General features: G+C 36.5%; 1 protein-coding gene across 1 annotated transcript in view; it reads left to right on the forward strand.

The window, feature by feature from the left end:
• Positions 1-10,666: 10,666 nt before the first annotated feature.
• WDR49 (WD repeat domain 49) overlaps positions 10,667-27,520 on the forward strand; it is a gene marked incomplete at its 3' end in the record, with an annotated part of 203,853 nt that continues 186,999 nt past the window's right edge. The window contains exons 1-2 of the mRNA XM_055128340.1: positions 10,667-10,708; positions 11,532-11,765. Coding sequence (XP_054984315.1) covers positions 11,601-11,765 — 165 coding nt within the window. The remainder of the gene's footprint in view (positions 10,709-11,531; positions 11,766-27,520) is intronic.

A 27,520-nucleotide genomic window follows, 5' to 3' on the forward strand; every position in this document is an offset into this window, starting at 1 on the left:
GGGAGCACCAGTACCGTCCCCCAATCCCGAGATTTCCCACACGCCCTGTCACTGCAACCTCGTATCTCTGTCTAATGGGCTCTGAAAGATGGTGGTTTCCATGCCACCGCCGCCGAAAGGAAAGGCTGAGGGACAAAATCCTTTCCCCTCCTGTGGACATGGGGCCATAGCTTAGTTAACAGTCTAGAGGCATTTCTGCAAGAAGCCACTGGGTTCCGAACTTGGCTTGTGTGCCTCTGGGGCTCTCTCTATAGTTGTGGGCATTATATTTTGCTTGGATATTCAACACCACCATTCAAGCCTGCCTTCTAGGGGCAGATGCTAGATCATCGATTTTCCATTGCTCACTTTGTATATCAAGAATGGTCGCTCAGCTGCTTACGCGAAGAAATAGTCCTGGTCCCCACATACCAGAGCTATGTTTGTAGAAGCTCAGTGTCGCCAAGATTTCATCTGGAGAAGGTGGGGACACTACACCTCCTCCATATTGGGCAGTGTTATTAGCTCAGTTTGGGGCCCGGAGCATTGTCCGATGTTACGTTGCCCTCCAGCCAGGACTCTTAACTGCTGAGTGCAGCAAGATGGCACTGGGGGCCATATAAGCACTGTTTGCTAGTTGTTCTTGTTCTCTGTGATGTAAAATAGTATCTCATAGTTGTTTTGATTTGCATCTCGCTGCTGATTAACTATGTAGAGCATTTTTTCATTGTAATTTGGTCATTTGTGTTTCTTCTTTGAGGAAGTTTCTGTCCATTTCTTCTCCCCATTTTTTGATGGATTGAATATTTTTTCTTGTAAGGTTCTACCAGTGCTTTATTTATATTGGATATTAACCCTTTATCAGATGGGTATTGCATAAATAAGTTTTCCTAATCTGTGGGCTGTCTTTGTATCTTGATCACTATTTCTTTTGGGGTGCAGGAGCTTCTTAGTTTAATGTAGTCCCACTGTTCAATCACTGCCTCCACTTGCTTGGTCAGCAGTGTTTCATCCTTGAAGTTTCCTTTATCTTGAATGTCATAGATGATTCTGCCCCCATTTTCCTCCAAGTAACTTAAGGATTCAGATATGATATTGAGGTCTCTAATCCATTTTGATCTGACTTTTGTGCTTGGCATAAGATGCCTGAATTCTTTTTTTTTTTTTTTTTTTTGCTGTCCCCTCCACCCTTCTTGGAGAGCCTGGCAAGCTAATGAGAGTATCTCGTTGACATGGTAGAGCCTGGCAAGCTACCCGTGGTGTATTTGATATGCCAAAAACAGTAACAACAAGTCTCACAATGGACACGTTACTGGTGCCTGCTTGAGCAAAATCAATGAGCAACAGGATGACAGTGACAGTGATGTAGGTGTCCAGTTTTCTCAACAACACATGTTGAAGAGGCTTTCCTTGCTCCTCTTCACAGTTCTTGCCCTTTACCAAAGAATAGTTTATCAGATATCTGAGGGTCAGTGTCCAGATAATTCAATTATATTCCATTGATTGCTGAGTCTGTTTTTATTCCAATACCATGTTGTTTTGATTACTAACGCTTTGTAGTAAAGTTTGAAGTTGGGGAAGGTGATGCCTCCCACCTTCCTTTTCCCAAGGATTGCTTTAGCTATTTATTATGGTTTAATGTTCCATATAAATTTCAAGAGTGATATATTTATTAGAAAAATGTCATGGTCATTCTTATGGGGACTGCATTGAATCTTTATAATGCTTTAGAGAGTATTGCCATTTTGATAATGTAAATCTTCCCAATCCATGAACAAGAGGTATGTTTCCATTTTGTCCTGTCTTCTTTTATTTTTTGAAGTAGTATTTTGTAGTTTTCTTTGTATAGGTACTTTTTACCTCTTTAGTTAGGCTGATTTGAGGTACTTGATTTTCTGAGGCATGATTGTGAGTGAGATTGGTTTTCTAATATCTCTTTTTACTCTTTCATTTTTGTATATAGGAAAGCCATGGACTTTTGGGTATTGATTTTGTAGCCTGTTACTTTCCTAAACAAATTTATCATTTCAGGAGTTTTTTTGTATATTCTTTAGGAATTTCTAAATATAGCATCATGTCATTTGTTTGACTTCTCCCTTTCCCATCTGGATGCCCTTGATATTTTTTTCTTTCTTAGCAAGTATTTCTTGTACTATATTGAATAGAAGTGGCAAGCATGGGCAACCTTGTCTTGTGCCTGATCTTAAGAGAGAAAGCTTTTAGCTTTTCCTCTTTGAGAGGTAAGGCTTGTTGTGGATTTGTGATAGATGTTTTCGACTATATGAGGAAAATTCCTTCAACTCCCATTTTGTTGAGAGTTTTTATCATAGATTGGTGGTGAATCTTGTCAAAAGCCTTCTCTGCATCTATTAATGCGATCATATGGCTTTTATCTTTTCTTTTATTTATACAGCATATTATGCTAATTGACTTGCGAATGTGAAGCCATCCTTGCATCCTGGGATTAATTCTACTTGGTCATGGTGTATGAGCTTGTGATGAGCACTTTTGACGTGTTTACTGGCCACCCATTTGTCTTCTTCAGAGAAATATCTTTTCATTTCTGTGGAGTATGGCAAGGGGCACTGGAACAGATAAAACCCGACCTTGCAAAGTGGCGCTGAAGCGAAGCCTTGCAAAAGAGAGTAACCAGACAAAGTTAGCAAAACAGTGTGTCTGCACCAGATGTCTGGCCTTGAGCTTTACTCAACCTCCTAGTTACATATACCAAAAATGCAGAAACTGTCATGTTGTCCTTTAGCAAGTCATCCTAATCACAACAGGACTGGGAGCAAAGCAGAGAAGAAAGGGTGGTAGGACAATAGTGCTAAATTCTATGTGATTGGACCCCCTGTAAGCCAAGACTCTCTATAAAAATGTGTGTATTTGGAAATAAAGTGAGCTGTGATCAACTGCTCCTAGAGAGTGTTTCTCCGTGCTCCTCCTCCTTCACCCCACGACCAGGCGCCTGCCCGACCCCGTGCCAATGTGTCCGGGCACCTGGGGGAAAGCTGTTTCCCAACAATTTCCACTGTCCATTTTTTGGCAGGATTTTGAGACATATTGTGTTAATCTTCGTGTATTTTGGATACTAATAATATATATGAATATATGATGTGTTGAGTGCAAATATTTTGTACTATTCAGTTGAGTATCTTTAATATTTAGTTTATGTTCAGTTTGCTAAGTAAAATCTCTTTTTTTGTAGTCTCGCTTGTTTTTTTTTTCTGTTGCCTTTGCCAAAGGGATCATATCAAGAAAAACATATTTGATGTCCTAACAAAAGCATATAAGAAAAAGAAATAAAAACGATTTACATTGGAAAATAATTCAAATTTTCACTATTTGTAGATGACATGACAACATAGGTAAAAGACCTGAAGAATCTAAAGTAATACAGCAAAGTCAACACACAAAATCTGTCACATCCTTATGTGCAAATAAACAGAATAGAAAGAAATCAGAGTTTATTTTATTCAAAATAGTTGCTCAGAATATAAAGTACCCAGAAATTAACTTAGAGATTTATACCATGAAAACTATAAGCCACTTATGAAAGAGAAAGAAGCCTTAGGGAATGGGAAACCATTACATGTTCATGGATTGTAAGACTCAATATTGTCAAAATGACCATCGTATCTAAATTATTATACAGATTAAATAAAATCTCATCAGATTCTGATGTCAAAGTCTTTAGAAGAGTCAATAAAAGAGTCAAATAAAGCTTGTATGAAAGCATAATGCGCTCAAATAGTCAAAGCTATACTGAGAAATAAAAATTGGGAAGTTTCTCATTCCTAACTTAACACTATGCTATAAAGCTATGGTGGTCAAAATAACATAGAATTAATTAGAATAAGAAAATATTTTCTGACCAGTGAGTACCCAAAACCAAATTCCCAAAGCCTATGGTCAAGTAATTTTTTACAAAGAATCTGGGTCCATGAAATGTATAACATCTTCAGCAAATGGTACTGGGAAGACTGGATAACTACAAAATGAAATGAAACTGGACCCATATCTCAATTCTTGCAAAAATGTCAATTAAAAGTGAATAAAAGACCATGGGATCAGATTGAATCTTCAAATTATGACAAGGAAAATATCAGTATAACATATAATTTGAAAAAAATTTAAGCACATTTTCTCAATATTATATCTCTTAGTAAAATGCAGTCACTGTCTCTTTCCAAGTGGGAAAGACTTAAAAAAATATTTTAGCTTTCTCATTTTTATATATTTTTAATGGTGCTTCCCCCAAGGACAGTAGATACAAGGGCCAGGGGGATTGCCCCATAGCTGGAAGACTGCTTCATGAGCAGAGGGAAGAAGGCAGATGGAATAGAGAAGGGATCACTAAGAAAATGATGGCTGGAGGAACCAGCTGGGATGGGAGATGATGCCGAAAGTAAATAATGGACCAAATATGATGACCTCTCAGTGTCTGTGTTGCAAGCTATAATACCACAAAGTAGAGAGAGAGTATGGGAAATATTGTCTGCCATAGAGGCAGGGGCAGGGTGAGAAAGGGGGGTATACCCGGGATATTGGTGGTGGGGAATGTGCACTGGTGGAGGGATGGGTGTTTGATCATTGTGAGATTGTAACCCAGACATGAAAGCTTGTAACTATCTCATGGTGATTCAATAAAATTAAAAAAATTTTTTTGAAAAAAGTGCTTCTCCTACTCTGCTTGGAAACCCAGGGTAACTCCTGGTGATACTCATTTGTGTTTGGTGCTCATGTTAGTGATGCAGTGCTGGGTGCCCCCAAAGATCTTAAGAAACTCTTAGAGGTCAGAATCAAATTTGAGGTCTCCTGCACTCAATGCATGCACTCTCTCTTTGAGCTATTTCCCTAGTCCTATAAATTTTCTCAATCTCATATTCTACTTTTACATGTTTTTAAGATACAGCAATTTTCTGGGTCTGGAACTTAATGTATCATAACATAAAATTTATTGTTAAATTATGGATTTACTTATTTCAGAGTGTCATTAAGTTGCCAATCTCAGAGAAATGCTGTTATGAACATTTATCTGTTACTTTGGACAAAGTTTAATAAATAGAAAGACATACAAATGTTTTGTTATCTAAGAGTTAAAAGGAGAACTTATTAATCAAGAAAATGCAACAGCAAACATGGACATAAAGTTTTGTGTCATTTGTTTTTGATATTATGGTGCTTAGACATAGTAGAACCTCAACACGTTTCCATGTTACAGAAAAATTATATGTGCGTATATAGCTGCATATAAATAAATTCTTTGTTTCAAATGTGGTTAATAGTTTTTTATAATTACCTTGAAGATGTAATCTCAAATTTCTCTCATTAATTTTCTTTTCACAGATTTCTGACCCCAGTGTCACCAGTTCCTTGGAAACTGGGAGTTATAGGTAAATTTAACTTTTCATCCACTCTATTTTACAAATGAGCACACATTACACTACTGTTGTGTTGTTTATACAAAGCTCTGTGCTGTTGTTTATACAAAGCTCTGTGCTGGACAGCGTAAGAATACAGACATTAATGAACCATTATCCTTGTTCCTAGGGAGTTAATGAAATGGGAGAGAGAGATACACATGCACCTAATTATAATGTAAGGCAGAGAGAAAAATGCTGTGGTTAAAGTTTAAACAAAATGCTGTGGTTGCAGAGTGTACGGAGTAATTAATTAGAACTGAGAGGACCATGAAAAAGGAAGAAAACAAACTTGTATTTATTGAGGACTTAAAAAATACCAAAGGCAATGTGGTACTTTCCCTTCAACTCTGGGTGCCGGTTTATTTAAACTGAGGCAAGGGTGTGCCCAATGGGGCTATGTTGAAGAGATGGAGGCTCCAAAAAACAAGATTATGGGAAAACATTCCTTTACTTTTCCCCAGATATGGGGACTGATGATAAATAACTTGACATTATTTGATGGAAACACAAAATTAGTTTCAGTTAAGATGAGGAGGTAGAGGAAGAATAATAGGCAAAAGTGAAGAATAGACCTCTTGGTAAATGAAGGACAAAGGAAAGTGGAAATAAATGAAAAGGGGGTTACATTTTTGTTGGTGGATAAAATTTGTGAAGGGGAAGAAAACAGGATTTTTGTGTAGACAGGAAGTTATGATCAAGACATAAGTGAAGAATTTGGTTGAAAGAACAGTTTAGGTTCATCCTAATGTTCCAAAGGAAGCAAAGACCAGCACATTCATCAGCTTTCTCTCCTTTTCATTGCATAGTCCTTCCACTATCCTGTTTCATCAGTTCCAGCAGAAGGAGACAGATGTCTATTAGTTTGAAGCCTTCTCTTCCAACTACTCTTTCTTCTGAGAGCCCAAGCCATTTCCACCAGCTGCAACCATTTCCATAGGGCCAAGTGTTGGACACAGCATGTGACAGATTTTTGTAAGGAAGCTTTTTAAGAAATAACATTGGTTTGTCCTTTCTACCCCATCAGGGAGTTTGAGTTTATTGAGTTACTCACCCCACAGTGCTCCTGAGGCACACCCAATTTTATCAGACATTCCCAATCCTCTGTGTTTATTTTTAACCTCTCTTTTGTGCTCTACTTCCCTATCTGTTAATCACTTATATCCCAAATAAGACCCTGTAACTTGTAAAGTCAAATTCTTCTGAGGGCTCTAGATTTTATGTATGTGAAATATGGCTTTTTCCCCTTTATATCCTTTGTAATTTATTTTAGTGCAATGTCCTTTTTTTATTAGTGAATCATGAGGTACAGTTATATACTTACAAATTTTCATGCTTGCATTCCAGTCATACACGATCGAGTACCTATCCCTCCATCAGTGCCCATTCTCCACCACCAATGATCTCAGTGTCCCTCCCACCACCCCCATCTCATCGCCTCCCATGCCACCCCACTTCTGTGGCAGGATGTGCAATGTCCTTTTTGTATAGACACAGGAAGACAGTTAATGAATGCTATGCTTTTGTAACTTGGGAGCTAATTGACTCCAAATATTTACTCCTGGGCATCCATCATATTTACTGAATTAAACCTCAGTTGCCCGTAGTTCCTAATCCCAGTGAGGTACTTAGATGGACTCAGGGCAAGCCACAACTTATCCTGGTATCAAAAAGGGACAGGCTAAGTGCCATAAGAAGTATAATAAGTCAAGAGCACAGTCACAGAACAAACTTTGTGATTACTCAAAAAGAAGTAATAAGATCCTACTGAGGTTGGGAAAGACTAACTTGGCCTGAGAACTGTAGTCTGGGATATATAGCGAGATCCCCGCTAAGAGCCACCCTTTAAGTTTAATATGTCTCTTACTGTTTCCATACAAAATTACTACAAATATTATTAAGAAGTAAATTTAATATAACTGTTTAAATGAATTAATAGCAAAGGGAAGGAGAAAGCAATACTCTTAGATGGAATTCTGCCCTTGGGCAGATCTCCTTGAAGAGATCCAGACTTCTGAGCCATTACATGAAATTTTGTTCTTGAGTAAATCTTCTAGAACTTCTCCTGAAGGAAGGGCTTTACATCTGTTCGTTGTTTATGATAAAGTTCAAGTTCAACCACACCTGTTTATTTGCTATCCCTAACCCTTGATGATTTCTCCCTAACTAAAGCTATGAGACTTGAATAAATAGACACTGATTCCCAACCAGTCTGGTGGCTCCAGTTCCTTTGTTAGTCTGTTGCCATCTGCCCACCAGGGGGACTGTGTTCAGCCCCAAATGTACCAGGGGACCTTCAGGTCACCACAGGTGGGCCTGTGACACTCAGGAACAGTGACAAAGGTAAAAGTCAGTAGAATCAGAAATTTAACCTGAAAATTAGCCACACAGAGAATATTAACACAATTTAGAACTGTATAATTAAGAATCATTTCTAATTTTACAGAAATGAACTGTGCCAATTGGTTAGCTTTTTATAATAACTTCTTAATTCCTTATTATACTTTTATATTTATTAACTAATGAAAAACCTATAGGTTTGCATCTTTAGGGGAGCTAAGCTAACTGGGTCAGGTCACTTACTGTCTTAGAATAATTAGAGAATGTCACATAATCTGCCTGTGGGATATTTCCCTTTCCTTGGGCAGTTTTACACAATGTTTTTTCTATTTCCTCTTCTTTACCTCTTTAGTATCTGGTAATCAGCTAAATCCAGATCTCTGCATATAATATAAAACATCTAGAAAATGTTTATGGAATTGATCCAACTCATCTAAGCTATTACTTATTTATTTGGGTGGTAGGTAGATGCATTTTGTTCCCGATTTTTTAAAGGGAATTTAAAATATCAGGGTTTTAGAAACATCTTCCATACTTACATAAATGATTTCAGAAAAGTAAATTTGTGGTAAACATGTTCCCTCTGCCCTCTGTGACTGTGTGGCACATATATTATCTATAAAGTCACTGTTCCTCTGAGCCACACAGGCCTTCAGAATTCTTCTCAACACATTGCTGTCAAGAGTGAGAGGTTGGGATTGGCATGAAAGAACAAGAAAGGTAATTGTTCTTATAAGACTGTAAAACCCTCAGGAACAGGCATAGGTCTAACCAGGACTTGACATATAGGAGGCTCTTAAATGGTCTTGAGAATGAATTGTAAATTGTAGACAGTGATATGAGGAGAATTAATAAATGTACAGCAGAATGCTATTTTTTTCACACAAGCAGAATTAATAGATGTACAGCAGAATACATTTTTTTTCAAACAAATGGAATTAATAGATGTATAGCAGAATACTTTTTTTCCCCAAACAAGGGAAACTAATAGATGTATAGCAGAAAAATTTTTTTTAAAGTACAGGGATGCTTGCCAAGATGCTCTCTTCTTTGTATAATAGAGAATGCATTTTTGCCAGGTGTCTTATGACTACCAACTAATAGAATTCTAGAGCTGAAAGTGACCTTAGAGAGTATCTAGTGACAATGATTTCATTTTGCAGAGATGAAAAGAAGCATCTTACAGGGCATAAATCTATTGCACAGATTACAAATTTACATTTCACACCTCTCACTGTGATATTTGGTGTTTTATTTGCTCTTCTGTGAAGTGGTGAAAGTGATCTATTCTCTTTGTAGGGTTACTGTGACACTTAAGCAAGATAAAATATATAAAATGCTTTACCTGGTATCTGGTATGTAGTAAATACTATAGCACTGTAGCACTGTCGTTCCATTGTTCATTGATTTCCTTGAGCAGGCACCAGTAATGTCTCCATTGTGAGGCTTGTTGTTACTGTTTTTGGCATATTGAATACACCATGGGTAGCTTGCCAGGCTCTGCCGTGTGGGCAGAATATTCTCAGTTGCTTGCCGGGCTCTCCAAGAGGGACGGAGGAGTAGAACCTGGCAAATGCCCTACCCCCTGTGCTAGTCAAATTTCCTTCTTTAATATTTATTTAATTAGCTGAATCACTGAGGGTAACATGAATAATTTAACCACGTGTTTATTTTGTGTTATGCTGTTTTTCCAACATATTTTCAATGAGTCAAAAACTTTATTTTAGGGGAACTGGAGAGTTAAGGGAACTTTTCCTGCAAGTGCTGACCCTAGTTTGATCCCCAGCACCTCATATGTTCTCTCAAGATCCTCTGAATATCTCTGGAGTGATCTCTGGAGTGATCTCTGAATATAGAGCCAGAAGTAAGCCCTGAGCACAGCTGGGTGCAGCCCCCAAACAAACAAAATCCCCCAATTAAAGAAATTCCTTTATTTTAAACTTTCACCATGTACTGTAAAACTAAGATAAATATAAAGCATTGATTTTTATTATGTGGAAATAAAATATTTTCTGCGTGGAAAATATAACATTCCAGATTATCTTACTTTTTACATTGTGGGTTAATCATAGTCTTTCATACTACATATATACACTATACTTATATAAATATACATAATATTTTTCATACTACTGACATATATATACACACATACACTTATATATTTTCTCTGATGTCTGTAGTGTGTACTGTGGTTATATACATTTTCTTTACAATACACATATATTACATATATGACTCTTGACTTCAAAATAATTAATAAATTTTTATTAAGAAATAAGTGACTCCTCGACCAGGGGTAATTCCTGAGTGCAGAGCCAGGAGTAACCCCTGTGCATCGCCAGGTGTGACCCAAAAAGAAAAAAAAAAGAAATAAGTGACTCCTGTGGAATATAAAGAAACTTCCTAAGGGAATATCAAATGTCCAAATGCAATAGAAACAGAGGGAGCTGGTCTTTAGTAGGAAGCTTGCCACTGGGCTGGGTATGTAGGAAGTTAGGGAAGGGGACACTAGCACAACATTAGAGGAGACAAGTGCCAGCCACAGAGGCAGGGTAGAGGACAGGAGAAAACTGGGAATATTGGTGGAGGGTAATAGACAATGCTGAAGAAAGTGATGTCACAACATTATATGCCTGACTCAATCATAACTTTCTTTCTGAGTTTGTTATTCATGGCGATTCAATGAAAAAGAAATGAAAAGAAATGGTTGAATTTTTCTTTAAAATTACCCTCAATATTTGTGTGAAATATTCAAAACTTCAGGGCAGTCATGAGTTGTGGGTTGAGGGGAGGAAGGATAAAAACCAAGTTTTGGTTGGCTTTATGTTGGTTGCCAGGAAACATACAAAGGCAGCCGGCCTAAGGGAAACAAACAACCCCGCCTTGCTAAGAAGGTGGCCTTCAGAAGCAAGAACCTCGCTCACAGGGGGAAACAGTGAATCTGTCTCTTCCAACAGCTCCAGGTAAGAGTGAAATAGAGTTTAAGTCCGTAACATGTTAATAGAGGGAAGGTTAGCCAAAGATATTTTGAGAAGTTGCTTTTCTAATGCACTTAAAATGGAAATTAGACACTATATTATATGCTGGTCACTGGTCACTATAAACAAAGAGGGGAATTTTTTACTTTTATTTTTTAAAAACAAGTCTGGGTAAGCAAAGAATAAAGAAGGGGTGGATTTAAAGGATTCAACTCCAGATTTGATAATATACTGTAAAATGAAGGGAGCGTGGGATTTGAGGGCCTAAGTTCCCTGCTTCTGGGCTCGCTCGAACCTTTTAGCCTCTTAAAATCATATGCCTTGGGCCTTGGTCATAGTACAGTGGATAGGGCACTTGCTTTCCATGCAACAGACTCAGGTTTCATCCTGGCACCCCATATAGTCCCCCTACCCTGTCAGGATTGATCCTTGAGCTCAGAGCCAGGAGTAAGCCCTGAGCACTTCCAGGTGTGACCCCCAAACAAACTAAAATTTATTTTAGTTTGAATCAGTCATATATACTGATATAATGGCTTACATATCTATATATAAACTTATTTAGAAAAATGTCAGGAGAGAGAAAGTATGTGTTTAAGAGAGAACATAGGCTTTTCCAGAGTGAAATAGGCAAGCAGAGAAGCAGGCAGAGGCAAGCTATGTATTCAACGGAGAACAAAGGCTTAAGGAGCAAGCAACACTTTCATACATTTATTTTATTTTTTTTCTTTCTTTTTCTTTCTTTTCTTTTTTTTTCTTTTTTTATACATTTATTTTAAATTATATTTATAAGTTGAGTTTCTTTTTAAAGGCAGCAGATGAAGAATTAAAAAGAAAGCATAGATCTGGTTGAACACTGTTGAAGAGAGGTGGAGTGACTATGAGTAACAAGAATACAGTCCTTAAGTTAAATACGGGATTCCAAACCGGACCCGAGAACTTGGAGGAAATGGACAGTGCCGACACAGATGAGGACTATGGTATAGGTCTACTTGTAAACCGCCTCAGTGTGGGTGACTTGGTCACAATACAGGAGGCCTTTGAGGTAAGCATTAATCTTATTTACTGGAGAGTCTGAGTTATTCATGGAATCTAGGACCAAATGAATTTTTTTCTCTTAAAATGGTTCCCATATTTAGTGATTAAGATAGAAAAATAAAAAGAATTTATCAGGCTTATATAATTAAACTATATGAGGCTTAAAAATGTAACTATCAGTTTTAAAATGACAAAATTTCAAGGATTTATTTTCACAATTTGGTATGTGTTTAGTATTGTTCACTGCCACCATCAATGTTCAGGTTTGGATTTAACCAAGGAGTAACTTTATCCCTGAGTTGTTATTATTTATTTATTTATTTATTATTATTATTTTGTCTCCTAAGTGGTCCTCAGGATGCCCAGAAGACTGCCCCTGGCTGGGGTGGCTGGAGGTGTAATGAGAAGACCCAACAATTCCAAACTGCTGAGGTCCTGTGGTGCCAGAGATTACTGAGCCATCCCATAGTGCTCAGGGCATCTAAGACCACACCTGACAGTTTCCAGGAGGCCCCCAGGTTATGTTTTGTGATGCCTGAGAACCTATTGCCCATCACTAAATAGCATTCATTCATATGCAAAGCAAGTGCTTCAGTACAGTGCTGTCTTCCTGGCCCTCTGTGACTTTATTTTTATTTTTATTATTATTATTATTATTATTTGCTTTTTGGGTCACACCTGGCTATGCACAGGGGTTACTCCTGGCTCTGTACTCAGGAATTACTCCTGGCAGTCCTCAGGGGACCGTATGGGATGCTGGGAATCGAATCCGGGTCAGCCGCGTGAAGGCAAACGCCCTACCTGCTGTGCTATTGCTCTAGCCCCCCTCTGTGACTTTAGTGAAATTGCCATCTATGATCGCCATAGAGCTTTAGTATAGTTATGTTTTGGGAGACAAGAGGAGTGGGGTGGTGGTTCATAGTTTGAACCATGGCTGGTGGTGCTCTGGGCTTACTCGTGGCTCTGCACTCAGGGATCACTCATGAAGGTGCTCTAGGGACCATATGGGATGGCAGCAATGAAACTCAGGTCAGCCTCATGCGAAACAAGTGCCCTACACTACACAGTCCTATATCATGACTGCCATAGAAGAAGGAAAAATAATTTTTGGACAAAATTTTTCTTAGAGATTAAAATAGTTTTGGAAAACCGAAAGTATGGCTATGCATGGGAACAGCATAATTTCTAAAGTGAGTTCCAGTAATTAAAATTTTTGCATGTCACATGGAAATCAAATACATGTCACATGGAAATGCAAACAACACTTCTGCAAAATCTTTGTCCTACTATCCTAAGTAGCAGAGCTCATTTTCAAAGCATATTTTGGCAGTTCATTGCTCAAATTTCCATGTGAGGTGTCAGTCCCCTTTTCTCTTTGCAAATTAAAGCAGTGGCTAGATGAGGCTGGAGTGATAGCACAGCGGGTAGGGCATTTGCCTTGCACATGGCTGACCCGGGTTTAATTCCCAGCATCCCATATGGTCCCCCGAGCACCGCCAGGAGTAATTCCTGAGTGCAGAGCTAGGAGTAACCCTGCGCATTGCCAGGTGTGATCCAAAAAGCAAAACAAGAAACAAACAAAAGCAGTGGCTACATAAGTTTCTATTACAAGTTTCTATTTTACTCCTATGTAACAAATAAACCATAGAAACTTGAAACAAATCAATAATTTTTTCTTTTTAATTTAAATAATTTGGAATTCTGTAGCCAGACCTAATATAGATAGATAGATAGATAGATAGATAGATAGATAGATAGATAGATAGATAGATAGATAGATAGATATGTAATTTTCATTGTCTCATGTGGATAGGATAAAGTTTTATTCCATGATGAGGACCTTAGGTAGGCATGAGTATATATATCTTTTCTACTTAGTTGCATTTATTACAATATGGTCTCTGGGCTTCAGAAAGTTCCCCAGGGCTGAAAGTATTTGCATTACTTTGAAACAGGTAAAATATTTTGGAATAACATGTTGAAGCCAACAAAGCAGAAAGAAGTTGAACAATTATATTGACCTGTAGTTAACACAAATTTTGATCTTTTATTAACAAAAATTTCTTTCTGCACTTACTCTGTTTTATAGAGGTTAAAAGTCTACCTATATTGATAATGTACCAGTAATAGCAATAATTTTTTATAATTCTATCACTTTTAGTAGCATGCTCTATCCTACATTTTTCTATTTTAATCTTCATATATTTTGGTACTTCTCATGTCCAATACCCCAAATGAATTGGGCACATTTTGATAGATATAGCAAACATTTTGACAGCTTGAGCACATTCAGAAAAATGTAACAGCAGATTATGACAGCTTTGAATCTGAAATGAACAGAAATGTGGCAGTTTTCTTCTGGTACTAGGAGCAGAAAGAAATTGAATGTTAAGAGAGTCAACATCATAAAGTTTATTCATTAGAGAAAGTCTAATGAAAGTTTAAAAAATGTATTGAGCTTTGTGGATATAATTTCATGAAAAAAAATTATCTCATGAATTTTTGGGGGCTTGTTTTTTTTTGGGGGGTGGTCACACCCAGCAATGCTCAGGGGTTACTCCTGGCTCTGTATTCAGGAATTACTCCTGGTGGTGCTTGGGGAACCATATGGGATGCCGGGGATCTAACCCAGGTTGGCTGCGTGCAAGGCAAACGTCCTACCCACTGTAATATCCTTCTGGCCCCTATCCATGAATTTTTAACAGACTCAATAGACACAGAATGGAGCAATTCCATTTGATAAATGAAAAATGTGCTACCAGAAGTTAAAGTTATATCCTTGAGACAATAAGATTTACAAAGTATGGACACCAAGAGATAAAAAATGCAAGATTTTTTATGCAAGAGATAAAAAAATGCAGTGATTCAGATGATTTGTTGTCGATCTGTTCTGATGAAAGGCTTCTAGGTCATAGGTATACATTGCCATAAAAGGAAAAATTCTGTATATTTTACAATACAGAACTCTGAAGGCAGTGATTTGTAATCCTATAACAAAAGTCATGCTTTTAGAAATGTCAGGCTTCTGCCACTAAGTCCCTTTCATTCTTATTTATATGTTTTAGTACATAGATTACTTTTTTGTAAATGGAAAATGATTAGATATTAGGCAACATCTTTCTACTTTAATAGAAATGACATCGCTTAATTAAAAAATAAGTTCATTCTTTGAATTATGTGTTGAGTGTTTTCTGTATAGCACTGTAGCACTGTCATCCCGTTGTTCATCAATTTGCTCAAGTGGGCACCAGTAACGTCTCCATTGTGAGACTTGTTGTTACTGTTTTTGGCATATCAAATTCACCACAGGTAGCTTGCCAGGCTCTGCTGTGCAGGAGGGATATTCTCAGTAGCTTGCTGGGTTCTCTGAGAGGGATGGAGGAATCAAACCCGGACCGGCTGCATGGAAGACAAATGCCCTACCCATTGTGCTATTTCTGAAAAAATATTACATACTAGTCATGTCTTAATAGAAATTATTATTCATTTAGAAAAAAAGCGATACTTATTTTTATTGTTATGGAATGTGATGATATAAATGACTCAGACTCAGTGTTTAAGCACCAGGGGTCAGATTTGTGGTATTCAATCCTAGTTTTGCTAGGACTTTGTATGTTTCACTTACCTTCTCTTTGCCTCAATTTTCTTTATTTCTAATATGTTGATAATAGGGTTGTGTGAGAATTAAACTGAGATTACTTAGAGCTTATGAGTGCTTGACTCTGAGAAAGTACACAGTTAGTGTAGGATTTATATCACCTGTCAAAATGGAAAAATAAAAATTCAAATAGAAAAAGTGTATCATCTTTGCATCACCTCTTTCATATTTTATTAGCATGAAAACTATTTTAATTAATATCTAAATCCTTTTCATTATAACAAAGAAGTTACATGAATAGAAATACTAGAATAGTAATTTATAGATTTCATTTTCTCTCAAGTTATGGTGTCCAGAAAACCATATATCAGCTTGAAAGGAATGAAACTTGTATTATTCATGAAACTGTAAGATGGTTGTTACTCAAATTTTTCTGTAACACTTGTAATGCTTAGAGATATGACCTAGTCTCTGGAAATTCATGTTATTTTGATGTCAACTATATTTTACATTTTCTTCTATACTTCAAAATTTATCTATTGTGTGAGGAATGATGGATGTAGTTTGCTGTTTTGTAAGAATGCTGAGTAGTAGAAATTATGGTGTAAGGGAAATAGAATTTTGGAAAAACTCCTTTGAGACCTGATATGTATTGAGTTTCTTCTGCCAGGCTGACTATGCAGTCGTCTGAGTATTTCTTTGCTGGTGTTCTCCATGATTGACTTCTGCATGGTGGGGCATTCTTTACCATTCTCCTCAAAGCTCTGATGCCTGTTTGCTTTATTGCTGAATTCACTGGCTTAAGTGGTAAGCTGCTTCTGCCAGAAACAGCATCTATATAATCTAGGATGATTCACTTGGACCCAGGATGTGAGACCAGAGCAAGCACTAGACCTATTCTGTCTGTTCCACACTGGTGTTTTCCTAAACCACACTAAATCTTTAGTAGCAAATAGAAATTAACTTTCCTAAAGCATGTATAAAAGGTAACATATGTGTGTTCACCATAAGAAAGGCTAAAATAATTTAATATATTAAAAAAATGTAAAAATACTGCCAAGAAATCTTCATTGGTATTTGGGAGGGGTCTCAGTAAAGACCTGTGTAATTTAATGCAATCACAGTAAAATATGTGTAATGGTTACATGTAATCTAAGCACAATGCACTTGTGTTAACTGCAAGATCCAGCGCAAGTTTTTCAGGAAAGAAAATTATGTTTGAAATGTTACACAAGCAATAAATGCTAGACTTTTGGCAATTTTTGTACTTGATTATTTTAATAAAAATTCCCAGGATTCCTGTAGACAGATTCACAATATGGTATATGAACAATGTTTCTTTGATCCAAAAATTAAAAGTTTATATGGTTGACTAGGTAGGTTTTAAGGGAAATGTATAAAATCGGAATTATTGCTGTTTTCCTATCTTTGCATTATCTTTCTTTCTTTCAAAACTGTCAAAATTACTCCCAATTTATCAGAAACCCAGTCTTCTCTTGACCATCTTATTGCCTTCTGTATCCATACTATTTTGATAATCAAGTAGTAAAAAGTTTCCTGGAAATGTCCCATGTTCCACAACTGTTCTGTTTCTTTCCTTTATTCCAGGCATTATTAATACAAGACATAAAGTCACCCATCTTTGCTTCACTCTTATTCCTCATTACCACTGGATTTTAATTATTTCTGACAAAATGATACAGTATATAAGGCTCATTAAAAATTTTAAGATAGGGGCTGGAGCGATAGCACAGCAGGTAGGGCATTTGCTTTCCACTTGGCCAATCTGAGTTCGATTCCCAGCATTCTATATGGTCCCCCAAGCACAGCCAGGAGTAATTCCTGAGTGCAGAGCCAAGAGTAACCCCTGTGCATCTCCAGGTGTGGCAAAAAAAAAGCAAAAAAATAAAAAAATTTAAGATAAAACTTATGCTCAAAACTCTGTTTAATGGGCCAAAGAGATAGAAGGAATGCGTATCTTGCATAGAGCTGACCTGGATTTGATCCCTGGCACCACATGGTTCCAAAAGCATTCCTGAGTTCATCTTTGGATACTCCCAAGTGCCACTGTGTGTGCCCCTAATGGCCCCGGAGCACTGCCTAGGTAGCCCAGGTAAGCCCTCACATGACAGATTTGAGCAGTACCGCATTCATCCTGAGCCATATCATTTTGTTTTAATTTATGGAAATCCCTTTATGGAAATCAGTGGAGGTAAAACTGGGTGAATTAAAATGTAATATCTTTCAAATGTAATGATTTTATGTAGCACTACTGTTGGTATCAAGTTCCATAATTCTTTCACTTGTCATGAATGTAAGCAGGATACAAATTTTTATTTAACATTTTTACGTATGGAGAATGGATCTTAAAAAAACTAATTGAATTACCCCATGGAGCAGAGTTAAGACTCAGGTGTATTACCATATTTTCAACCCATTGTACAGCTTGTTTCCCACTGGCTACAAGGCAGCCTCACAGAGGGAAGATAAAGACTCCCTATAGGATAAAAACTTCCTTAATCAAAATGAAAAAGTTAATAGCGTACTTGTACTATGCTCTGGTACCTTGGGATTAATGAATATTCAGCAAAGTAATCACTAATTCTTACAAGAAAATTAATGTCGGGCAAGAGTTTAAAGGTAAAACTAATTTATTGCTTTATTGTTTTCCTTTCTGAAGATGTGTCAATGAAGGTTTGTGAGAAGGCAAACAGGCAAAGCTTAATCTATACTTCTATTATGGTACAAAGTGCATTCAGCAGTTGTAATCAATTTATCACCTGCACAACAAAGGCAGCAGGTCAAAGAATTTCTTGCCCCAACTTTTCCGTGGAATAAAGATTTATCTTGATGGCAGTAGAAAATCAGTGAAGCTCTGTGAGGAAACCTTCCTCAGTATTTAGATAATGTATGAAGACAAATCCCATCCATTCCACTGCAGTTATCACAATTGAAAATGCAGAGAAATTCTTTGCAGTTTTGTGGGGCTTGCTAGAATCCATGGGTGAGGCTAACAAATGATGTCATAACCCCAGTCCAGGCAAATAAATTTGCATGTCAAACACATCTAAAAATTGCTCTTCCTGAATAAGCTATTATGCAGAATTTTGTGACAAGTTCTAACAGCTTTATGTCTTTTCCTATTTTTTGTGTGATTTGTAGCAAAGCCTTATAAAAATTAAGCTTGATAAGAGGAGGTGATGAAGGAATTGTTTTGGTGAACTGATAATTATACTTTGAGTTATGACTGGAGCACAGAAGTCAAACAAAAAGTTTATTACATATAAAAAAGAAGCAAAGTTGGGTGTTACTATTCATTTGCTGTACATTACCTTACCAAAAATTATTGACCAAGGGGACAGGATATCTTTAAAAATTATTGAAAAGTTTTAAAATGAAGGAAACACTAAAAAACTGTAACATGTCATTTTGACTTCACAACTGTGAAGGGTGTATTACCAATAGGGCATATTCAGTGATGACACAAGATACCACCAATTCTGTTGCTAAAAAATAGAAAACCCTTTCTTCCCTCTCCACTTACCATCACTTTATAGATATAATATTTATAAAATCTTAGCTTCCTGGGCAACATTTTTCTTACTGTACAATACTTCTTCCTTAATTAATACTTAATACTTCTTCCTTCTATTAATACACTTCAGGCAAAATTTTGATACTGGTATTGTGTTTTATCCAATATAGTATGTATGAATTACTTGGGATTGTTAAAACTAAAAAGAAATAAAGAATTAAAAAAAATAGAATATTTATTTCCCTACAAACTCCAGTCAAATCTTAAGTAATCAGTAGTCACTTGTGAGTAGAAGCTGCCACATTTTATAGTATGGGCTATAGTGCATTTTTATCATCAGAGAACATATCCAATGCAGGTTCAGCCATTGTTTGTGGTATCCTACCAATTTGTTCACTTTCCACTTTGACCACATTTATATGGTTAATAGAATACTTTTAGCCTCAATGCTTAGTAAACAGATATTTTAGCATTGAGGACATAAACTGATTCCTGATCCTAGAAATACCAGAAAATATTTTCTTTTATATTGGACTCAAGTCTATTTTTCCAGGTATAGAACTGTAAAGATTAGCAATATGCATTCCTTTTGGGAGGATTTTTAATTTTCCCCAATTCTTTTCCTATTTCCCAAAGGTTCTTTATTTAGATTTATGTTTCCTATTAGTCAGTCATGATATTATCTGACATTGGAACATTACCCTCATCAGTTCACATGTGCTGATCACACTTTAGTTGCATTCATGCCTTAATGATATTTCTGTGTTAGGGTCAACAAATATCGGTGTCTCATCTTGGAATATTCCCACACTTCAGATATTCAATTATTCAAATATTCTGATTCTTTCTATTTTGTGTTAGCACTCTTGGGAAAATCTTTCACCAGTCACACTATATAAGAATCTTACTATCATTGTGTTCTCCTAGCTCCCAATATGTTCCTTTTGTTGCTGCAATTACAGATACTCTGATTAAGTATTATGTCATTGTTAAAAGTCACCTGAAAGGATAAGGCAGGTAATAAAGGAGAAGCCAGTGTAAGATTGATAGATCCTGTAGGGCAAAAACTCTGGGTCCATATGAGATATCCGAGGAATGGCACAGAGTATCTACAATGGCATACCAAGGGGATTCATTGAAGTTTATGTAAAAAAGAGGCAGGATTATTTTCAGAAAGTTGAAGAAGGTTAAATAAGCAAAAAATAAGGATTATCAAGTCACATGCAGTTTTATTCACTTTTATAACTCTAATTATTTTGGTTCTTTATTAAAATTAGAAGGAACATTTTATTCCATCTGCTCATAAGTGTCCCCTCTTACGATGGCATACCTTGAGTCACTATACTTCCCCAGGAAACTACTCATGTTGTATTTTTTATTATATTTGAAATTAATTTTTATGTATATATTCATGTAGAAGTGTGTAAACACAAAAAAAAGGGGCACAGTGCAGTGGCACTCTATCTCTCTCCTGCCCCTGTGTTTGTTAGTCTCCAGCCGCTTCCCCCACCCTGGGGGAGTTTGATGGCAATGATGACGCAGGCGAAGGAAGAAATGGGAGCCAGGCTGGTTGGTCTCAATTGCCGTATATTCCAATCTCCTCTCTATACATTCCTCTCTCTCCCTCCTCCCCAGCCCCCTCTTACAGTCTAGATAAATCCCCCAGCCAGAGGGGTTGGGGCTTACACATAGGTATCATCATACAATCAGCGGATGTAAGGTCCTTCCCTCAGGGGAAGCTACTTCTAGGACAGATTCTTATCCAGAAAGACGACTGGCCTAAAGGCAAATGTGAGTGTGTTTTTCCTCTCCTTAGTCCAACAAGCATACACTTATAATATTAGTCATTTTATATGGACACAATAAGAGATACATTAAGTTTATAGATTTGCTCTCCTGGGGTCATCTCAATCTCAGACTACAGTGCTCAGGCCAGATTAGTCTTTCCTATCCCTAGCAGGGTCCTAGTCTCATCGTTGCTTTTGGATCATGACAGCATTTGTTCATGATCAAGCTCTTAACTTATAGTTAAGAATCGTGGCACTTTGGCCTGGCCCATATCGATGCCAGGGTAGCTCACAGCTTGCCCTGGGTCCCTTCAGTCCCTCATTGGGACCCTGCTTTTGGGGTGCTAGGAGCTAAGGGCAACTGAGGCTTAAGTTGAGAAAGCAGATGCCCGGGAATGAATAATATTGAAGCCAATTAAATCCCAAATTACAAAGCATGTAAGCATGATTGTCATCCTGTGTCTATACAAAAGGGGCATTGCTTTAAAGTAAACTATTCAAAAGACATAAGTAGAGGAGAAAGACAATATTTCACTCATACATATAAAATCATAGATTTCTGAGGAATCTGATCTTACAAGTTAACAGAGTCTGATTAGAGGGAAAAGGTGATAGACTGGTTGGGGAAGAAAGCATGGAGAGAAGTTTACAGATAAACGCAGTGCAGTGGAAGTGCCTTGGGATCACTGTGATAAACTTAAGCTTCCTGTGTCAAGGGGAACAGAACATACCAATGTTGTCTTAAAGTGTTTAGAGATTATTACCAGATAAAGCTAAACTCTTTGTGGCAAGGGAGAAAGGACAAACCAATGTTGAATCTAGAATGTTCATAATTATATTCCAACATAGAAGTACCATGTACAGCTTTATTTTCCATAGTATTTAGCTAGATATATTGTCATGTTTTATGGAGTCAAGTAACAACACATACATACTAATCACGTGGAAAACTACAGACATTTTTTCTGAAACAAGTAAAAGAGAAAATGATTCTTCTCATTCTTAAATGGCATAGATTAAAAGGATCAACAAAGATAAATTAAATGATTTATAATTGGGACCAGAGAGATAGTACTGTGAGTACTATTGACCAATCTAGGTTCCATCCCTGGCACCACATTTAGTCCTCCAATCCCAGCTGGGAATACTTCCTGAGTGCAAAGCCAGGAGTAAGTTGTGAGCACATCCAAGTCTGGCCAAACACCAAGAAAAAGGAATAGAACCAGGAATATGGGAACTATTTCTTCATTTAAAAAATTATATATATTTTTAAAGATACTATTGCTATTTATTTATTGTTCCTTTTTTGGTGGGGCTTTATTTTGGGGCTACCCTTAGCTGTGCTCAGGGATTACCCCTTACTCCTGGCTCTGTGCTCAGAGATCACTTTTGGTTGGGCTTGGGGAACCATATCCAGTGCTGAGGATTGAACCCAGTAGCATGCAAGGCAAATGTCTTACCTGTGGTACTGTTTGGAGCCCAAGGGAAGTGGGAACTATTTCAAAGACTGTAAATTGTAAGAGCATTTTTTTCTAGCTGTTTTAAAGAATGTATTAGTTGTACACTATGAGATGCAAATATAAAACACATACATTTGAACTGCTATTTCAATTCAGCAAGCTACACTAAATTATATAAACAGAAAAATATATATACAGGAATATTATTGTATTAATGTTTCTAAAAGAAATATTTAAAATTAGCAGATGATGCATCACAAATTTTCTGAATAAATAAATTATGATGAAATATTATTACTTAGAGGACTGGAGCAATAGCCCAGTGGATAGGGCATTTGCCTTGCACACAGTCGACTCGGGTTCAATTTCTTTGTCCCTCTCGGAGAGCCCGGCAAGCTACCGAGAGTATCTCACTTGCACAGCAGAGCCTGGCAAGCTACCCGTGGCATATTTGATATGCCAATAACAGTAACAACAAGTGTCACAATGGAGATGTTACTGGTGCCCACTTGAGCAAATCGATGCGCAATGGGATGACAGTGATACAGTGATTATTACTTAGCTTTTAAAATAATAAAAAGTATATAAATTTTCAAGGTTTACTACTCAGTTAAAATATGATAACTTACTAAAATTTAAAAATGTGTGTTTATGTAAGTGTCAAGGTCTCAATTGTGGGAAATAGGACTTCATTTGACTCCTGGTAAGTTATGGCTAATGACTGTGTAGGCATCTTATCTCTACCACACTGCAATGCAGAATAATTTTTATTAAAAATGTCAGTACATAGTAATGACCTAGACATTCCATGGTGATATTCTAAATGCAAGCCTAACAATGTTGAATTTTAACAATGCTTGAATTTAGAAGCAGTCCCTTATAAAAGGATACTTTGTTCTTCTACTAGGAAGTGTTTCTCTATTAGCTTCCTTTTATTGACATTTAGCAATAATAGAGAGATTTTTAGACAACTATTTTATTTGTCTTCATTTTAGAGGTGAGCAAATAAAAATCGAAGCAAAAGAACTTGTCCAAGTTTCCTTGAATTGTTAATAATTCTCAAAGTCATTTGATACCCCATTTTGGTTCTCTTCCTCAGAGGAAAAAAATATCTAAATTTAACTATATTCAAACTTATTCTTTAATTTTTAATGTTATTCTATACAATATTTTAAATTATGTTATACTTAACAGTATATAGCCTGTATTCCATAACACATTTTATAGTATTGTTTCTAGATCTTCCAATGTTAAATTTATCCAGTACAACATCTACACATCTACATTATTAAAACAGGTAAAAATCACTGCTACAATATAGAAGGAATATTAATGATATGTTCATGCTTAGAATGGTCATCATTGAATGTCTGCAACTGTTTAAAGTGAAAATGTTTAGTCTCAGATTTTCCCTCAGAGGGGGGCATCTATTCACAGGTAAACACACAGGTATTGTGTAATCACTCAGTCCTCTGAAGAAACAGTGCGGAAAATGCATATGGCTCTTATTCGAGAGAGAACTCCAGAACATCTTCCTGGAGGAAGTAATATTCAGATTTAATATGAGGGTAACTAAAGCAGTATTGCTGAGTAAGATGGAAAGGGGCTTAGGAGTCGTTTCTTACAAATATAAGTGTAGAGTTTTATTGAGGTTTTAAGTTGTTGTTTTGTGTGTTTTAAGTTGTTGACTGATATCTTGGTTAAAAAAATTTCATGCTACAGCATGGATTGAAATATTTTTTTATATTTTAGTTATTTCATGCTTTTTTAACTCAAAGTTCATATATAAAGTTTAAGTATACCATGATGCTTTAGGATTCTAAATGAGCAGCCTTCATCAAATCTTAATTAGATCATTTGGGTAAGTATCTTTTTCTAGTTTATGAAGGAATGTGTTGTCATAGGGAAAAAAATCAACATTTTTCTGTTAATGTATTTGTGGTGTAGTAAAAGTAGGAATTGAAAGCCTGGCTTTAGTTTCATCTCTTTTAGAAATAAGACATTTTACATCAGGAAAGTATTTTGAACACTGCAGGGTTCAGTTTGTTTTGAAAGAAGATAATATGTGATGTATATTCTCTATACTTCCTGCTCTAATGTAGGCAATTCATGGAAGAAAGAAATTCTTTTACTAAGTCCTCTGATTTTCAATAAAGAGATATTGTGTTTGGCAATACGTTTGCAAACACTATTTCTTTTAAAAAATAGTATAATGGTGCAAGATCGATATTTTCAAAAGAAGGTCATTGAAGCTCAGTTTTTCCAAGCTCTATCATTCTACTGGTCATACTCATGCTTACAGTGTCTTGCTTAGATGAAACAGATGTCATCTTAGGTCTAGAGTGGAAAATTAAAGACATTCATACCAGGGAAAATTTTATGAACAAAACATTTCTCAGAGATTAGGTTAGTCTACTTAAAAGAAAAGCATACATCGTGTTTTTTATGGTTGTTGTTGTTGCTGCATTATCCTATACCTCAAATTCACTTCTGATTCACTATTTGGGTAAAAAATCTAACTGTTGAATTTTTGGTAGGGATGATTTACCTCCAAATTTCAGTTTAGGGTTTGAAGAATTGTATCTATATTAGTTTTAAATTTTTGACTTCATTTGAATTGGTGAGGTCTTGAGTCAGTGATGGCATAGTAAAATAAAAAATTAAAGTCACTAAAATGAATGAAGCACCTTAGCTAGTACATTTCCTAGTTTTTCCTGTTCTATTTGGTCTCTTATGAATGTTCACTGCTAGGTGAAAATTTCAGGGAATAATATCTTCTGATACATCTGTTGTGAAATAACATATCTAATCTTCTGCTCCAAGAGATGTTCACAGAGCTTGACAGTAAACTCTAATACGTATTCATGACCAATATGCTCTATAACCAAGGGAAATTGAGGCAATTGCAACAGACTGAAGCATGAGAAAGAAGCATGTTAATTTGAAAATTAATTATAGAGATGATGCATCTTCGTGGCATATACTCATTCAGCTATCATGTAACATTATCCAAAAATCATGCCAAAAGTGTGACAGATGAAATATTATTTTCGGTGAAATGCTTGATAAAACTAGCAGATTTTATAGAAAGAAACAAGATTCTGAGAATGTCTTAGAAATTTTTACATGCGGAGAAAAAGAAACCACTGAATTCAATGATCTGAAATAAAAGCAATACAATAAAACACAAAGCTTTTGCATTAAAGGTTCATCAAGATTTTTATTTATGATTGTTTTTGAATGAATTAAGTATTAAGTTCTCGTTGAAAAGAGGAATAATGATAATGAGTGTTAGTTTTGTAATCTTCATACTTTCTGTAACTTAGAACAGTATATAATTTATTGCAGTATACACCCACTCCCTGCTGAAGTATTTGAAGAACATAATCTTGTCTAAGCCAAAAATTGTGCTCAACACTTAGGTGCTAGTGTATGGCATAGAAAAACCACTTAATTCAATTGTTAGTAAGTGAGTAAGTAAACCCACTTTGTGTCACTTTGTATGATGTACATATTCAGTGGATATTTAATGAATAGATCAATGGAAGGATGGATGGAAGTCGCTTACAATTTAACATTTGACTTTAATTTTAGAAACCAAACCATATTTTAGAAGCAAATATCAGAGGATGAAGGCAATAGTCCTTGGGTCAAGGACATGCTAATTAACTTCCAGTTTTGACTAAGGAGAAAGTACCCATATTTATCACCAAACTGAATTTTCTTTTCATTGTATTTTTCTTCCTTCCCCCCCGAATAATGCTCAGGGGGCCTAGGATCATTGATTAACTGGGTGGAATATATATATATATATATGTGTATATATATATATACATATATATATTATTGAATCACCGTGTGAAAAGTTACAAAGCTTTCAGGTTTAAGTCTCAGTCATACAATGATCAAACACCCATCCCTTCACCAGTGCACATGTTCCACCACCAAAACCTCCAGTATAACTCCCATCCCACTCCAACCCCCCGCCTTTGTGGCTGATGATTTTCACTTTAATTTCTCTTTACTTTGATTACATTCAATATTTCAACAGAAAACTCACTATTATTATTTGGAATTTCCCCCCAACAATCAGACCTGCCGAAAAGGCATCATTTGATAATTTGTTTTCCATTGCTGAGAATGAAGAGCATATGATGTTGCATGGCCGCTGTTTCAGCCGCACAATTTTGGATTTCTGGTATTTTAGTAATTAGGTCCAGAGAAATATCTGTCAGAAGTTGCATCATTGCAAGTTTGTACCTCTGTTTAGTGGGCCTTATAAGATGGCGGTTGCCATGCACCGGCAAAAGGAAAGGCCGAGAGAGAAAAACCTTTCCCCGCCTGGGGCGACATAGGGCCATAGTTTAGTTCATCGTCTAGAGGCATTTCTGCAAGAAGCCGCTGGGTGCTTAAAGTTGTTAGTGGGCCTCTGGGGTTATGGGCGTTCAGGAATGGAGGAACCGTTTGTGTGCGGCCGCTCAGGGTCACATCTAGGTGGAGAGCATGGGTGGAATATTTAACTTGGTCCCATTGTAACTGCTTGGGCTTTATGATTCTGGGAATCAAAAGGCCCAGTGTGGGATTCAGAAGTACTCAGGGGCATTAGGGTCACATACTGTGTTCCTCAGGGACTTCAAGGTCCCTGGGCAATATGTAGGGTGCCATGCAGTGTCCGAATTGAATCTTGTGCTATTCCCACCCCCAGTTCCTGCTTTTGTTTTAAATGAGAACTTATATTTTTCTTCCCCTCCCTTTCTTGTTGCTGTTGTTGTACTTGTGGCTTGCACATATTATTACAATGATCATGATCTTAACTCTACTAGACCGGTGATTGCACACTTGTTTTGACACCAGGGAGCACAGTGGCAGTAGCAATGCCGACTGTGCACCAAGATGTAGAATGGTGCTGGGAATCAAACTCTAGTCCTTGTTCCTGCAAAGAAAAGGTTCGATCACTGAAGCACATCTCTAAGAGAAGGACTCATAGTCTTGTCTTGATTAAGCTCTTATGTTCAAAGTAAGAGAAAAGAAAAAAATGTTTTCCTTCATTTATTATGAAATACTGCCATCTAAAAAAGTTAAGAAAAAATAAGCTACGTTTCTAAGACTTGGCAGAATATGAAAGAATTAAGTGTCCACTTTGAAATACATTGCTCTGCTTTGTAAGAAAATATGCAAAAAATTAACCTTTCTAGAAATAATTTTAGTAAGTATTTAGTGAATCTCTAGAAGCATGATCCCATCTTTGTGAAGATCTTGGATATGAGCAATCTTATAACTTGTTAAATAAAAAGTAAACTTGTTTCAGATTTTTTCGAGTGGAATCTTGCAAATTTATCCAAAAAATAAGAATGTGCAATAATTTTATTGAACATTTCTGCT

The sequence above is a fragment of the Sorex araneus genome, chromosome 2 (genome assembly GCF_027595985.1).
Source record: "Sorex araneus isolate mSorAra2 chromosome 2, mSorAra2.pri, whole genome shotgun sequence".
NCBI lineage: Eukaryota > Metazoa > Chordata > Mammalia > Eulipotyphla > Soricidae > Sorex > Sorex araneus.